At 36.9% G+C, this 18770-nt stretch overlaps 1 protein-coding gene across 1 annotated transcript; it reads right to left on the bottom strand.

Moving 5' to 3' along the window:
• Window positions 1-610: 610 nt before the first annotated feature.
• On the bottom strand, window positions 611-10172 carry LOC134796958 (ammonium transporter Rh type A-like). Its single transcript, XM_063769153.1, has 7 exons — window positions 10031-10172; window positions 6627-6748; window positions 4732-4923; window positions 4128-4270; window positions 3379-3547; window positions 2840-2952; window positions 611-889 (listed from the first exon to the last, which is right to left on the bottom strand). Exons 2-7 carry the CDS (start codon window positions 6733-6735, stop codon window positions 611-613), a joined length of 1005 nt encoding a protein of 334 aa, XP_063625223.1. The 5' UTR covers window positions 6736-6748; window positions 10031-10172.
• Window positions 10173-18770: the final 8598 nt, after the last annotated feature.

Raw genomic sequence — 18770 nt, forward strand, 5'->3', positions numbered from 1 at the left:
TTTTATCATAGACTAGGAATCGTCTAGACGGAGTTTAGAGCAATTATTTCATGAAACCGATGCTGCCAAAAATACGGGGGTGCGGGGGACGAGGTGAGCGAGGTCCCGTGCCGTGATTGGTCCGTTCAAAGACACGGACGTCATACAAAGACACTTTCGACTCGAAAATGGAGTAAAACTACCGTATTTGTGGCAGAGGGGGTAGAGCTACTATGCTCAGTCTGGAGGATGTCTTGTCTGTGCTTTTTATAAACTAAGGAGGCTAAGCACAATAATTTACCCAAACAAATTCCAATGATACCGGCGACGCCAACGCCAGATCTACTCAGATATAATAGACACATAATATATCGGGTGGAACAGAACGAAGGACTGTGATTTATTATGCAAACGGGGAATATTTTAGGCTACGTACTTTATTTTTCACGTATTAATCACACCGACACAATCACACAGATATAGTTAAATATAGAAACAGACATGCACAATTATTATATAATAGATACTTGCATTCAGCTTCGCAAATCCGAAAACGCTGATGAAAGCAGCACCCATCCCTACTAGAATTGCTCCACCAGCGGTTATATGCATGTTGCACACCGTACCGAAGTCAACGCCAGATATACTCACACAGACTTATAGTTAATGCAGATATAGTTAGATATAGAAACAGACATGGACAATTATTATAGATACTTGCCTTCAGCTTAGCAAATCCGAAAACGCTGACGAAAGCAGCACCCATCCCTATTATAATTGCTCCACCAGGGGTTATATGCATGTTGCACACCGTACCGACGCCAACGCCACCAGCGAGTGTCGAGTTCTGAATGTGTTCCATCTCGAACTTGCCGTGGCGAAGGAACGCTGATAGGGCGAAGGTGACTACCTGCAAAAATATAATATTTAATAGCGTACAGCCAGGAAATTGGAAGAGAACAAAATATATAGCGTGCCGCGTGAAACTTGCGGCGGAAGATATAGCGCCATCTATTGGGTTTTTACCTTTTATCTGAATTACTCCGAATATATAAATCTGTTTAAAATTTCGCTCGTCACATCCCGCGGCTATACATACACCGTGTTTTTTTGATTTCCGTTAATTCCCGAGCTTAAATCAAGTAACTTTCTCAAATACACCGATATTCTAATTAACTCCATTTCGGAGATAATCAAATAATTTATTTTTTTCCTATAAGGCCTCTGCGTGTACACTTGCCTTAGGGCCGGTTTACATAATATTGATTAGTGTTTAGAATGAGTTCATACATTTGCTACTAAACTTAAGTACAATCTCGGTCGATCGATGTTCGACATGACATTGATATGTCACAGATTTCAATTGTTTGATTGAGTTAAATGTAATGCCCGTGTTACAACAACGCTATATCCTACAGTTAATTACTTTTTAAACTTAAAGCAAATATATATATTTTTTAAATTAACTATGCCATTTAGTTCTCTTAAATGTACTTAACCATACCCCGTAGTTAACGGAATTCAATAAAAACACGGTGTATAACTAGCTATTATATACTAAAATCATACTGCTGTGGTATGCAGGGCTGGAACATTCGCATAATTTAGGTTTAATATCGCTCGATATGTTTTTGATCTGCCGATGTCTCTCGGACATTTGCTTACTTAAGTGACCAGTTATAAATATTACATGTCCTAGAGGTTTGCCCAATGTGACACAGTTGGCGCGTCAAAAATATGTGTCGCTTAACTTCAAACTCGGATAAATTCATTCGACCCTCTTAGTAAATATCTACCCTATTACTTACTATATTTACTCAATACAACATACTTAGTACTTACAATACAACACGTATAATATACTTCGTAGTTGTATGTATACAACTGTCAGATTTAGCGATTTTGGCAACTTCAAACTCGGGTATATTTACTCGAGTTTGAAGTTAAGCAACTCATTTCCGAAGGCAACCGGAGCTGATTTGGTAGTACAGTAGAGTCCGGTTATTACGACTTCGCATATAACAACCAACCGCTTATAGCGACGTAAGTATAGGCACTTGTTTGGTTTTAGTACAAGCTACTATGAAAGCACAACCGTTTATTACGACTCCGCTTATAACGACCGATCGCTTTTAACGACGGAAATTGACTCAAAATCCGTCCGTCAAGTCCGGTTACAACGACGAGCGACGTAGTTTTTACAAATAAATTGTTGGTAAGAAGTTTACTCCGTCCCACGCACCAACTCCCCTCCCCCTTTTGCCTATACGGAGCAGGATGAAGTAGTCATGTGACTTTTCGTAATCTTGCAAACTAAATAAAACAATTCCCATTATTCAATTGAGCTTAAACTTCACATACATAATTATGTAAGTTGGGTGACAATGCAATATTTTGGTAAGTACCTTCCAGCTGATCCGATGATGGACACAGAAGGTGGTCATAGGAACTATGTGATAAAATAACGTCAGTTTGACTAGTTCCCCAAGAATTACGACTTTTTATTCTACGGGATTCTCGAGTAATTTGCGGATGACGAGTGAGTACGCGTACCTTGAAAAGTGGCTTCTTCTAAACACACAAGTCTCTCCATTTAAGACAAGGTGTCGTAATACTAACGTAAACAAATATTTTAAAAGAAACGTTTTTTTTTCTTTGATTGTCGCATAAGTATTAATAAATACAAAATTATGTAATTATTTTGATTAAAAAATATATTAAAATTGGCAGTTCGTTTTGTACGACGTCCGGTTAGTACGACGTAATATCAGCGGTCCCTTGGGTGTCGTTATAACCGGACTCTACTGTACATATATTGAGCTGAAATTACTCTGGCCGTTTACTGGAATATCCTGCTTACCGAGCACGCTGCGAGCGATAGGTAAGTATTAACCACAGCCCTCTGGTAGTCAGCGTCAGTGGCCGTGAGCGCGGCGTTGAAGGACGGCCAATAGATGAACAGGAATACTGAGCCTGCAAACATTTACTATAATTGTACCTACAGATATACAGGCAGGAGCATTGAAAATGGGTTAGTTTGTGACTCATTTTTATTTGTTTGTTAATAATTCAATCATTTGTTAAAAAAATACAAAATTCCAGCATTTTGCAACAATTTATCCATGGTTCGTACATCGCATTCTCACTAATAAGTTAGTAACTTATGTCTTACAGTTAAAATTGGGCGATAAGAGGCTAGAACAGTGAAAAAAATCATAACCAATGATGGACGCGACGTCAGTGATGTAGGACGGCCTCTCCAGCGGATGACCGTCATCCTGCGGCTGGTCTCATCGTTTTCTGCAGCACATCCAGCACACTGTAACCCCGAAGAACGCCCCGTATGCATGGATGGCCATTGAGCCGCCAACGTCTGATGCCTGGAATAAAACTACTAACCAATCATCGACGTGACGTCTGTCATGTAGGACGGCTTCTCGAGTGGATGACCGTCGTCATCCTGCGGCTGGTCTCTTTTTTTCCTGCAGCACACCCAAGCGGCGCTCACTGCGAGCCCGAAGAACGCCCCATATGTATGGATTCCCATTGAGCCGCCGACGTCTGATCCCTAGAACAGAAACGTTACAGCATTATGAAAAATGAAAATGAAAAAAATAGAAATTAAAGAACAAATGAGTCGCTTAACTTCCAACTCGGGTAAATCCATCTGTCAGATTATGCAATTTTGGTATTAAGAAAAGGTAATAGGGTAGATACACTTAAGTGCATAACTCAGTCAATGTGCATCACTTTGACGTTTTGTAGCGACACTTAAGAAGTAGATATTCTGCGTATAGCTTTTTCAGGTAAATTTGTTTGTCATCAAATTATTTATATTTTACTGAGGTACTAATATTGACTCAGTTATGCATTTACCTGTATTTGCTGAGAGGCTCGAATGGATTTATCCGAGTATGAAGTTAAGCGACACAAATGGAATGGAAAGATTTGCACGCTTCTGGTAAGCTTCGGTAACTCAGGTTAAGAGTGATCGGACTGGTGTTCCGAATGGTCGCAAGTTCGAATCTTGCACGAACCCGTGAATTTTTCCTTTTGCTCGCTTACACTATTTTAGCCATACATTTGTTTGTCTCTAGTGTAAAAAGGAAAACCCAACTCTGTGAAGGGAAAAAGTCAACCCTGAATACCTCAATAACTTTTTCTATGATGTACAAGTTAAGGCTGCCTATGAGCGCCTCCACGATGGCTATGAAAAGCAGTTGATTTACACTGGCGCGTCCGAGTAACGCCCCGAATGTGATGAGGACCGTTGCTGACATTACGTCGGCTTCTGTAAATTGAATTTAAAATTTCGTTTAAGGAAACAATCTGTAACAGAGTGAAACGGCTCATAATTTATACGGAGCGTGCGTGAACTGTAACATGTGCAGGAGCCTCTCATTTATGGGCACGAAGCATTAATGTCAAGTTAAAGTTTTCGACTTTAGGTTACAGGATCACAGACCCTCCAACTGCGACCTGAACTTTACTAAGCGCCACTTGCACCATTCCACTAACCCCGGGTTAACCGGTTAAACCTGGAGTTACCATGGTTACCAGTACAATTTGACACTAAGTTAACGGTTTAACCGCTTAACCTCGGGTTAGTGGGATGGTCCAAGTGGCCCTAATTGACCATGTTTGAAGGTAACATAAAGCCATTCTTGAAGATAATCTCAAACCAAACCGCTTGATAAATCTACATTTTATCGAAGGCCGAGTTGCAGTCGTCCAAAAATGTGATAATCTTACCAAGAATCACCTTCTTATTCAGAGGTATAATCATGTCCTTCATATGGAACAAGCCCTGAGTGATAATGGACCACTGGGCGACTAGTGCGGCCAGCAACCAGTTGATACCGACCGCACCGTAGCAGTACTTCATGAGAAATGTCATCAGGAACCCAAAACCGACGTAGATCATCACGTGGGTGTCTTCGTAACCTGGAAGATTAACAGTTTAACATTTTGCATTATACATTATAAGATGCTAACGATTTTGGACAGCCCAGTTGAAGTCTGTTCTTTTTTGTAAATAGTTATAGTGTTAAAAGTGCGGTTTTGAAAAGGATTAGCTCTCAAAAAATTCTAACAGAAAATTCTCGTGTCGAAGCAAGGTTCGATCAACGGTGTGTGCGCCGTGCGTCACTTTTAGTACAACTACAGATCTTATCAAACTACACAACGGGATTTAATCGCGTATTTAAGTTTTAAGATTTAGGTACCTACGACGTTTCGAGGACGGCGTTGTCCCCGTGGTCTCGGAGAAGTCTTCGCGATTAAGTCCCGTTGTGTAGTTTGATAATGTTTAATAATCGTGAAAGTTTAAATCAGTGTTTAACTACAGATGTAGTGCATAAATTTAATTTATTTTCCATCGTATTTTCACGGGAACACGAATGTGTATTGCAGTCGAGTCTCGGTACAAAAAGTACTGCTGACTGAAGTAGCACGACAAATACGAACGTTTCCGAGAAAATATGATGGAAAACAATTATGCACTACATGTAGTTGTACTAAAAGAGAGCGGATATAAAAGAATGACAATAGACATATTGAACATTCAACTATAAAATTGAATTTCATACCCTACCCTGGAAACATACTTACCTATTGGAAATTCCGTAAAACACAAGAAATTCGTCCACAATCCAAACACAACCGAAAAATCCGCAATTATCTCACTCCCGTGCCTCGAAAGCTTTCACACTCCAACGACTAGCACTGTTGCGTTATTATTCGAGTTGCCAATGGGAGCGAGCGCCTGCCTCGAGTGGACTAGTATAGGATGGTGTTTAGCAAAAATATGTCAACCCACATTCATTTTGCAATAAGATGTCAACTCAAAAAATTGACGCTTAAAGTTGACATTTTATTGCAAAATGAATGTGGGTTGACACATTTTTGCTAAACACCATGTAAATTATAAACTGTAATACACCTCTTATACTCAAGAAACAGCGACCAAGTTTGCCAGTGCTCAAGATCAGATTCCAATGGTACTCGTCTTAAATTCTCCAGTAAATGCAGTCTTTGACCAAGTCTAAATATTTTATAAAGGTAGTTGTAAAAAGCCTATAACAGTTTAATACCCCATCGGAACGAGACTGCATAAAAAAACTTACGTCTTTTTAGAATCCGAATGAAGGGTCTCAATCGTCAAATATTAAAAAGTTAAAAGTAATTAAATATACAATAATCAGGACAATTGCAAACCAAGAACAGCTAACATATAAATCTACGATTTTACAGTAAAGCTTAGAAATAAATAAAACCTACAAGTTAACAGAGACTTTTCTTACACTGGTTTGTCCGAGATGAATGTTACAGAATAACGATTCTAAAAAAAATAAAGCTCACGCATCTAGCGCAATAAATTCGGGGCTTACATGCTGTTCCGATTTCATACCGTTCTCCACCGCTCTTATACCATTGGCAATGTTAGGCGTTCATTCTTCGACCGTATATTTATCGTATGTAAAATAAGTTCAAAATGTCGAACCATACTACCTACTGAAAAATTACGGCCAAAAAATATAAAACCAAAAAATATTCTCATTTGAAATTATTATATTTATTTCAGTCTCTTAAAAATATCATAAAAATAAGTACTTAAAACATATTGGTAACGCAGTTTGCGTACTTACCTCGAAGATTGACCTTATTGTCACCATCATATCTAACGAAGACACAGAAGAGTATCACCAAGATGACTTGGAAAACCAAAAGCCACAGATATTTTATCCTTGATGCCATTTTATTAACGGTGCTGAAAAAAAGAACCTATTATAAAAGCCATTGGATTGGATTAAAACCATGTACATAAATGATATCTACTAATATTATAAATGTGACAGGAACTGTCTATTACCTCTTAACGCTTTAGCCGCTGAACAGATTTAGATAAAATTTGGTATGGAGATATTTTGAGGGCCGGAGGGAAGGACATAGGATAGTTTCAGTTTATCAAATATTATCATAATTCCAATCAGACGAAGTATCAGACAGATGTAGTGTGTGCGTTACCCACACATATATAGGGCTAGAGTATATAAGGCTGCACATGTATAATTTGACGCGCATTATACCAATATCATAGCAAGCAGTTGTTTGTCTTTACGTCCCACCTCACATGGCGACCTTGCCGCCTGTCACGCGGGAGTCCGGGGTTCGATTTCCCGCTGGAGAGCCAAAGAAGGTGTTGTGTGTTCTTTACCCACACATACATATATAGTGCTAGAGTGTATAAGGCTGCACATGTATCATTTGACGCGCATTATACCAACATCATAGCAAGCAGTTATTTGTCTTTACGTCCCACTACACACACACACAGAAGCTGAATAGGAATACTAATATTATAATTCGGAATAAACTTTTTTTTTCTCTTTTAAAACCTCTTCACACTTAGTTAAACCGCTGAATCTGTTTAGATGAAAGGCCATAGTCGGTTTTCCATAGTAAGTTGGCCCTTAAATCAATTTGATTCAGGTTTTTTTTTGTCAGTACCTCTTATGGTGAAGGACATTTTTGCTGAGTATCAACATCCTACTAGTGACAGTTTTTGACTTATGATTTTATATTTTTTTTCTTTAATGTATTGTTTTTCGGGATGTATTCAAGCGATTTGCTTAATTTTTTAAAATAGTGTTCTTTATTTAGGTATGCATAGATACTTAATAAACGAATACCAGTTGTCATATAAAAAAAGAAAAATTAACTAAAAAAAAAAATTCATTTTTTTAATGTCGTTGTGAAGTAGTGACACCTCTATTTTTTTTCTAGTTGTAGGCCAATACTTGCCTAAATATCAAAATTTTCCAAACGGTACTTCCTGTCAAAAATTAGCAATATGTGTGGTCAAGTCCTGTACTCAATCGGTGTTTTTCAATATAGTATACAAACTCTTCGATTATGTTGGCGTTTTCTTATCAGGTTGTCGTATTTAAGAGTAAAATACCAATGACAACTTAATGTTTGTATACTACAGTGAAAAACACCGATTGAGTACAGAACTTGACCACACACATTGCAAATTTTTGACAGGAAGTACCATTTGGAAAATTTTGATATTTAGGCAAGTAGTAGGCCAATGTCTGGCCTACAACTAGACAAAAAAATTAGAGGTGTTACTACTTCACAACGACATTAAAAAAATGTTTTTTTTTTTTTACTTAATTTTTCTTTTTTTTATATGACAACTGGTATTCGTTTTTTAAGTATCGATGCATACCTAAATAAAGAACACTATTTAAAAAAATTAATCAAATCGCTTGAATACATCCCGAAAAACAATACATTAAAGAAAAAAATTAATAAAATCATAAGTCAAAAACTGTCACTAGTAGGATGTCGATACTCAGCAAAAATATCCTTCACCATAAGAGGTACTTACAAAAAAACCCGAATCAAATTGATTTAAGGGCCAACTTACTATGGAAAACCGACTATGGCCTTTGATATGAAGATAGTTTAGAGTCCCGAAACAGACGGAAGGAAAGTTTTTATCACGGAAACCATCATCCCATGCAAGCAAAGTCGAAAGCAGAAGCTAGCAGTTCATAAGTAAATCAAGTATGCGAATCATATAACTAATAGATACTCATAGGCTTAAGTATAACATTCTAGAAATATGTATGAGGTACCTAGTGGTTCCTAATACGATTCATTTATTTTCTAACCTAAGTAAAGTGGTATGTCTGCTTTTGACTACTTTGAAGAGCTTTTTTGTTACTTCTGATCTGTAAGGCACTTTGCCAATGTCAAGTGAGTGTCCAAGTGTGGCGATTTGCCAAGATGTTAGCTGTCATTTGAATACTATGTCTGAATCGGTTGGCCGAAAGCTAATGTAGGTCAGTGGCATAATTGCGCACGTGCGAATTAATACATTTGCTACTAAACGCAAGTATAGACCGACCGCTTAACTGAATCCTCGCCTGCGCGGTACGGGGGCGACGGGGCGAGACGACTAAGGGTGGCGGGGAAGGTGCGGGCGGCAGGCGAGGACTCAGCTAAGCAGTCGGTCTATAGCGAATGTATGACCTCGAACTAAACACTGAACAATGTGTGAATAGGCTCTTAGAGATATCTTAGTACGGATTTTATGACTATGGTGAAGGGGATGAAGAACTGGCGGCCTAGCCAAGGTGACCATCGCTTGCGCATCGCCATCGAATCGCTTTGTGTCTCTCTATCACTCTTCCATATTAGTGTGACAGTGACAGTTGCGTTTCGTTCGCTATTCGCTACAGAGCGTTAGCGATTGGCATGTCGTCTACGGGGCCTGATTTGAAAAAGCCTTAAGTAGTTATTTTCCGTTATAAGGGGCACGAGATAACTAACGAACCTAAACCTACTAGTAATTGTAAATAGGATGCCCAGATAGTGACATTTTGATGGTATAAATAAGTACTACCTATACAAACATACTTTAGTAGTAGTTTACTCGTACATACTCCAGAAGGTCGGTAGAGCAGAAGGAGTAAAGCTCTTCCTTTCTGACTTTGCCTGACCGCAGTATAATAATAATTTAGCCTATATACGTCCCACTGCTCGGCACAGGCCTCCTCTCGGGCACGAGAGGGTTTAGGCTATAGTCCCCACGCTGGCCCAATGCGGGTTGGGGACCTCACATACACCTTCGCGGATGTATGCAGGTTTCCTCACGATTTTTTCCTTCACCGAAAAGCTAGTGGTAAATATCAAGTGATATACCGTACATAAGTTCCGAAAAACTCATTGGTACGAGCCAGGATTTGAACCCACCTCCGGATTGAAAGTCGGACGTCAGATCCACTCGGCCACCACCGCTTCAACCCGCTTTTTTAATGATATTAATAAATTAATTAATTGCCTGACCGCAGTACGAATACAAATATGAGAGTTCTTGTCCTTTTGCCGGTCTTCACCACATTAGCATTACTTGAATTGAAACACTAAATATTAGGCAGGCATTGCGAAAGCGGACTTACTTTCGGATGCAACTGAGATATCGCTAAGACGAAAAGATTCTGCACTACAAAAATATAATCCATAACAAAGCAATACTTACAGATACTAGTTCAGGTCTCTTTCATTTGAGTTACAATCTTATGTTTAAACTCAAGTCAATTCATATACCTATTATTTTACTCACTTTAATTACATTTCATTTACGGGAATGCGAAACTTACAGATATATAACTAGTTTATTTGTATACAATAATGTAAGAAAAACTTCAAATTTTGTTCATTGTTGAATTTACTTGAAACGCCAAAGTCAAATGTCAAACCCCGTGTTTACAGAATGTTGTCAGAGTTACAAGATAGTTTATGATTAGCCAGTTACATTTTATATACGTTTCACTTACGGGATATAACCAACGGAGACGCCATGTCTATAATTTTCGGTACAAAATAGTCTGCCGTTTTTTGCGGGGGAGGGGCACATCAAATGTATACGTAACGTAAACATAGCCATGTCAGATAAACTTCAGTCCATACATGTGGTTGACATGTGGTTGACCATTGGCCGCCTATTTTCGACAGAGGGGAACGCCTGTTAACGACCACTCCATTTGGTTATATTCTCTAAGACGTTTTAACACAAACTTGGCAAACACACTTGTCAGTCAGTAAGAACCAGGAAAATTATACTCATGCCTGTCTTTTTTGTGCTAATACTAGCGTAAGGCAAAGACAGTATGATGTTCTCTGCCTATGTTTGAAGTATGAGAGTCCTGGACCAAACTCATTTAAATAGGTAGGTATGGAAATCTAAATATATAAACGTGAAAGACCTGACTGACTGACTTAAATCAACGCACAGCCCAAACCGCTGGGACTAGAAAGTCGAAATTTGGCAACTAGATTCCTTATAAGGTCTAGGTGTCCACTAAGAAAGGATTTTTCAATATTCATCCCCTAAAGGAGTGAAATGGGGGTCCAAAGTTTGTACGGGGAAACAAGATTAGTTAGACTATTTTATTCCAAATTTCACAGGAGTATTCCTAAAGATAAATAAGTAAACACGTGTTTCAGGTTTTTTGAAAATTGAACCCCTAAGAGGGGGAACAGTCCCCAATAGGGTTGATATCTCAAAATATCAATATGGGTATCGTTTTCATAGTATTTTGAGCCGCTTATAACAAAAATGGCATCAAAATTAAAATTAACGTAGCCGAAGTGAACAATCATCCCCCTGGTGGGGGTGCAATGGGGTTGAAATTTCAAAATATCAATATGGGTATCATTTCCATGGTTTTGTGGGACGCTAATTACAAAAATTACAAAAATGGGATCAAAATTAAAATATAACGTAGCCGACGTGAACTATGGCCCCTGGTGGGGAATGCTAATTACGAAGATAGCATAGACGGTTGTAACATACACGCTGATTTACAGCCACACGTGATCCAGACTTTTGAGAATTCAATCCCTTAAAGTAAATTATTTGAGCTACAAAATTATAAGATTACAAATACCTTCTAATAATTGAACAGTACACAAACATCGTTTTTAAAATAATTATCATCTTAAACGGTTTGTTTACATTCAAAATACCTAAAACCATTAAAGTACATAGATTATTAAAAAAACTCTCCTGCGCGTGCGAAGCCGCGGGCAAAAGCTAGTAACATATATTCATGTAAAAAATAATCATCATCATTCGCTTGTCCAATTTACTAGGGCAGAATATCTCATTGGACATTGAATGTCTTCAAGTAACCAGAAAAAAATCTTGGACCACTCGAAACAACATTTGTGGCTAAATACTAATTTTATTGAACTTACTGATAGGCCTAGGCCGATCTGTATACAATAGGGAATATTACGCAATTAAAATTTCGGTTTCTGCTTCTCTATCACTCTTGGCTATTCGATCGATAGAGAGGCGGATAACGAAATTTCGATTTTCGCGTTTCGCGGTAGGCCTGTAAACAAACCGCCTTGATGCATCAATGTCATTGTGAAAACTTGCCAAAAAACTATATTTTAAGGCCGAGTATGTACCTATAAGTTACTCTATGGTTTACTAAACAACGTAGTGCTACACTCTTGTGGTAGAATATTGCAGTAATACTCCCTATTGTCCTATAAGTAATATTTATTTATTTTTATATAAAAATTTGACATTTGTGATAATTGTGATTACTTCTTCACTTCGTTATTCAAATACCGTGCAGTGATTTACGTTCACTGTTTACAATGCAATACAAGAATCGCATTTCTACCTAGCAAATACGTAACCAATACATACCTATATCCAGCCTATACATTTTACCGTAGGTAAATAATGTCTCCTGGAATCCCGGCACACACTGGCGTATTTAACCGATCCTTAATTAAAGGCCACCCACACTGGTTCTAATCCCATATCGATCGCGCACTTAGCGATGCCTGTGCTGAAATCAATTACATACTATGTTGGAGAGTCGAACTCGATCCCAACCAGTGCACCATAGTCCTTACTATTTTTAAGCGTATGGCGTATTGTATTTTGCGCTAACTCGGATTACATGCATTTAGGACCAAATGAAGATATTAAAACGGTTTCCAGCTTATAATTAATGTCATTAACGGGTCTAACGCGATTAATTATAATTATTTTACCTTTTTTCCCGACGTTTCAGTTAGGTCAAAGGCCCAACATATGGCTCCATCATGTATGGTTTTCGAGCGATGGCGACATACCTTTGGCCTATTCTCGTGCAGATGGCGACACTTTTTAACATTTAATAAATTTAACACATATCAATGAAATAACAAGGATCAAAGTCAAATGGCGTTTAAATCAAATGTCGAAAGATGGCAGTAAATTTACTGTGACTACAATTTCTTTTTTTACAAAATTCCCATCTGTATTAAATTCTCTTTACCCAAACCAAAAAGAATAGATAGTAAAGAGGGGTCCTGTCATTGTAAATTTTGTAGTCACTGTAAATTTACTGCCATCTATCGACACACGACTAAAACTCAAAATGAAAACGTATAAAGTTATCAAAACATGTATATAATATATGGATAAATGATTTTATTATTTTTATATCATTTTGATCCACGTTCATTCACTGATATCTATGTGTTAAAATTGTTAAATATGAAACGGTGTCGTCACGCCATCTAGCCGAGGATAGGCTAAAGGTGTGTGCGCCATCTATTCGAGAATGACTTTTGCTTCAATTCCGAGGCACGTTTTTTCCTTAGACTTTATTCGTCTTATACGAAGTTACATATGTCTTTGTCCAAACGTTCGACTCGCTCAACTTGGAATACTCCTCTGTTGTCTCGACACATCCGATATTCCATTTGGAGCGGCAAGCATCGCTAATAAATAATTGTCCTTAATGTCAATCCCTGTAGCGGCTCAAAGGGTACCGTGTACAGACCCTCGGGTACAAATGACAATATTGACAATGGAGATTGTACTCTAAGACACAGTAAGGGCCACCCCACATCTAGCGTCTTTCGAGCGTCGGGGTCTCGTCGGCGTCTACAACTCTATGGCCCAACGTCGACGCGACGTCGACGCAACTGCGCAGCGACGTCATTTTCCATAGCGCTGACCGACGCCGACGCTCGAAAGACGCCAGATGTGGGGTGGCACTAAGAGTAGGCCAATAAGGTCCAACAGATCACCTTATTAGTTTTCATTTCTCATGCTCTGAAAGAAGACCTCATTGTTGTTCTAAAAGGTGTGCAGAAAATGATACGTTTCTGTACTAGAGCATTTTAGGTTCCAAGTATTTATATATTTTTTTTTGGATATGCAATTGAAATTTGGGTATTAAATGGATTTGTTATACAATTTCCACTCTGATATTTGACTCCCCATTCCATAAGTAACGATTCTTTTGCCTAAATTGTTAATTGAAAGTACCCTCAAAAATACTATAAAATTGTACCTATACGTATACTTAGTCATGTTTAAAAAAAAAACACATGGATTTTACTTTCCCCGTATTCGAAATGAAAAGTAGAGTATTTAACTCGGGTGAAAGGCATCATTTCAGCCTCGGACTATAGGACTATTGGAGCCTACAAACAACCTCGGCAGAAATGAGTGCCTTTCATCCCTTGGTTAACAATCTACTATTTCACGTGTCACGGGAGTTTTCCCCGTATATTTTCATTCATAAAAATATAACAAACTTTTTACGAATTATACCTTGAAGTACTCTTGATCTGTATTATGTAGTTACCTACAAAATATCATAGTTTAACAGACCACAAATTATTAACGTTAAAGAAAATATGTGACGTCCCACGGTCAAAGGTACCTTATGGCGGGTATGGAGTTATGCATACCCCAGTAATCTACAATAAATAAGCTATCGATAACACAAAAGATCAACCTTCTAGGTTGCGTAGTTACAGAGATATGATTTTTTGAAAATAATGTTGTGAAATGAGCAACTTTACGATAGAGAAGTTTTAAGTTTAGCCGCCTAAAAAACTATGTTCCTGAAGTAAGTTACATAGTTGACTACAAATAATAATGCCTTATATATCTGAGATTAAAAAAATATTGCGACTTGTTCTGTAATGCAAATAGAAACTTTTGATATCGACTGATTTATGTGTATACTAACCAATCTCTTGAAAATAAAGTTTTATTTCATTTTCACGATTGATTGCAATGAGCTCTCAAGATTTAAATTTTATCTATTAGAAAACGACACTGACAGACAGTTTAAGCAAAAAACAATACCGATTTAGAGGTGAAAATGTATTTTCTGACTTTTTCATATAAAATCACAAAATTGAATATTTTTACTTTTAATGTGACACACAATCAATTTTTCTGAGCACATATGAAAGAAATTCTGTCATTCAAATGAAATAAATCCTAAAACCCCAACTAAATACTATATTTAACCCCTTATGCCACTTTAAACTTACATAACAATAACAGTATTTGCTCCATACATTTACGAAAAGGTACCTTATGGAAATAAATCTAATAATACATCACTACAAAATATCAATCATATTATAGTTTATCTTTTATGAATAGAAAATATTAATTTACATTAAACTGCCCCCAATTTAATTAGTTCTTCGTCATAATAATCTTAAAAAAGACCAATAATTTGTATGTAATGAAAAGGTACCTTGTGGTCAAGTTACATGATGAGGCATGATGATGATGGAACAGTTAGGATAAACTAATAATATTTTGGGGTTAAGATGGTATAAATCGTCTATTTCTTATCAATAATATATTTCGGTTGCTATTGAAGATAAGCGGCATTGAGGTTCAATGACCTCAGATATCCCATAAGGTAATGCGTCGGGTATTGGCATTTTTCAGCAAACCAATGGCTGATTTACTGCATGCGACCAAACCAAATGAAGATTATTCTAGTTAAGAAAGACTTGACGAGAGTAACTTTGGTATAATAGCAGTCTACTTGGATTTGTGATGTCGGTCTATGTACGGTTATAATATTTGCGAGGCGCCCCAACCAGAACTGAAATTATCAAATTAGTTTTGCAGAATGCTAATACAGTTCTCTACCAAACTTCTTTTCCCGTATTGACTAGTTTTTTTGGGAATTTTCAATCTTTTTTCCATAAGGTACCTTTTCTACTAAACTCTGAGACGACATTACTAGGCTTATAACTAACTTATAACAAAAATAAAAACAGATAAACAAACGTTAGGCATTAAGGTTTCAGATCACACAATAAAAAAAAATTGAGCATTTTTTCACCTCTTTACAAAACATTTAATATCTCCGAAACTAGAAACCCTCATAAGGTACCTTTTCCCGTGGAACGTCACATATATATCGAGTATTAATACCTATTGACAACACAAACACGTGCCACAAAATACATCACATCAATATCGCAGATTGGTAAAGTCGTTTCTATATAAGTAGGTAGCTATGTGCCCAACTATTTCTTGCGTAGATAACTACCATTAGATCCTACATTATAAAGCATAAACTAAGACTCGCTGGTAGATATATTATATAGATATTTGCTAAAGCTATTTTACCGCGACTTTCTCTTGCGCCCAAAGTTTACAATATTCATGAAAGCTGGCGCGGAATGTAAGTATATGAGAAATATTACATTTGATTACAAATCTCGCGCGCTATTATGAATTCACCTACCTACAACAAATAGCAAGTCTCATACTGGCATGTCATTCGACTAATCCTTATGTATAGTTGTGAGGCCTGGACACTATCACAAAAAGAGGAAAGTAAGCTATTTCCTGATAGCGGTGAAAAAGATTAGATAGCGGGACACCAGGCGAAACGAAATTCCACATAGACTTCGCTGGATCGGCATCAAGATATTATGAATGCATGTTAATATTTGGCGTTTGTGAAATTGCCAATGTTGTTAAAGTTAAAATCTGGTGACATAACATAACTGAATATCCATGCTTCCTCTAGTCGGAGGTAATCTACGGTCTCATGGCACGCTCCTCAAGTTTTCTTCGACATTTCCTCCACATTGTGTTACGTAGCCTCTGTGACAGCTATTGAATATCACCAACTTGCTTACTCCAGACGAAATGGAACCTTATTCCTATGTCGTAAGGTTGATAGTGGAAAAAATCACAAAGTCTCAGGTGTAGCTATTGGTAGAAATTGGAGCGAAATATTCGTGTTTTCGTTACGAATATTGAACGTTGGTGTTTTTTTGTAATCAGGAAATCATTCCAAGACTTTATCCTTAAGGGCCACTTGCACCATTCCACTAACCCGGGGTTAACTGGTTAAACCTGGAGTTACCATGGTTACCAGTACAATTTGACACTGGGTTAACGGTTTAACCGGTTAACCCCGGGTTAGTGGGATGGTGCAAGTTAGCCTTATTCTTTATTAGTTAACAGTGTTAATCTAGCAAGTTTGAAGTTTAACCCGGATACGATTAAAAAAAATCGTAAAAAATAATCTTCAAAATCGTTTGAAAACGTAGCCAGCGTTATAAAAATTAATGAATTGACAATACCTTTTTTGTATTACACCATTAAGGTTGTTCTCCTTATGCGAATTTCATACAATTTTATTTATAGTTTTTCTCATAATACAATACGTAGATTTTCTGCACTTTAAACCTTGATATTTAGTAGTATGGATTAGTTTGTCTGAGCAAAATTAAAAATAATGACCAGTTATTCAATAATATTGTTGAATAATTCATTACGATATAATCTATCCTTTTTCATACAATAAAGTGTTTATTATATTTACCTGTCTCGGAACGCACTGTTCTCGGGACTTATATACGAACAAAGCAAACATTTGTTACAGTATACAATGCATTATATTTACAGTCACGTTTCATAAAATCCTGAAACAATATTATATATTATGGTTGGATGAATAATTTAAATTAATCCTAGTCAATTTATTTACAGTCACTATATTTACAGTCATTATATTTACAGTCACGTTTCATAGAATCCTGATACAATATTATATATTATGGTTGGATGAATAATTTAAATTAATCCTAGTCAATATATTTACAGTCACTATATTTACAGTCGTTATATTTACAGTCACGTTTCATAGAATCCTGATACAATATTATATATTATGGTTGGATGAATAATTTAAATTAATCCTAGTCAATATATTTACAGTCACTATATTTACAGTCACTATATTTACAGTCATTATATTTACAGTCACGTTTCATAAAATCCTGAAACAATATTATATATTATGGTTGGATGAATAATTTAAATTAATCCTAGTCAATTTATTTACAGTCATTATATTTACAGTCATTATATTTACAGTCACGTTTCATAGAATCCTGATACAATATTATATATTATGGTTGGATGAATAATTTAAATTAATCTTAGTCAATATATTTACAGTCACTATATTTACAGTCACTATATTTACAGTCATTATATTTACAGTCACGTTTCATAAAATCCTGATACAATATTATATATTATGGTTGGATGAATAATTTAAATTAATCCTAGTCAATTTACATTAGTTTTAGTTAATGATTACGGCATAATCCGAATTTAATCCGCTGTGTAGTGAAATAATGAATAAAGCTAATCAGTTAAATAAACCGGCTTAATCCAATATATATACCGATAGTATAAATACCTACACGAAAACAATCATTCAAATAGAGTCCAAAATACTGTACAAAATCCGCTCGATGACCCCTTTGAATTCTTTGCTATGAGCCCCTAAGGCTCGGGAATTCAAAGGGGGCATCGACCTTAGTTATTAAGGAAAAATGTGTATATAGATATAGTTATTTAGTTTTAAGAGCTCTGTGCGCCTCTCGCGCACTAGACGCAAAAGTCCTAAAAAGAGCAAAGGGCACCAGCTGCCCAGCTAAGAAAAATCCATTAAATTAAATTAAAAAAAAAAAAAAAAAAAACAGAGTTCCCTCTCTGCAGAGGGAATTTTGTTTTTTGTTTGTAACAGTTTGTAGTATGTAGTTACTTATGTTATGTGTAAGAAAAATCGTGCTTCGATTTTGACAGCTACAGTAGATGGCGTTGTACGGCTCCGTTTATTTAACGGGCCCACTGATTACCTGTTCGCCAGACGATATCAGCCTGTCAGTTAAACGCAAAATTTGACAGCTCCGAACAACTGACAGGCTGATATAACTGTCAAACTCGGGGAATGATTTTTTTCTGTGTTTACACATCTAAGCGCCACTTGCCCGGGGTTAACCGGTTAAACCTGAAGTTGCCATGAGTACCAGTACAATTTGACACTGGGTTAAAGGGTTAACACCAGGTTAGTGGTAAGGTGCAAGTGGCGCTAATACAACCAATGAATACGCATATCTCTCTCAGG

Source organism: Cydia splendana, chromosome 14 (genome assembly GCF_910591565.1).
Source record: "Cydia splendana chromosome 14, ilCydSple1.2, whole genome shotgun sequence".
Classification (NCBI taxonomy): Eukaryota; Metazoa; Arthropoda; class Insecta; order Lepidoptera; family Tortricidae; genus Cydia; species Cydia splendana.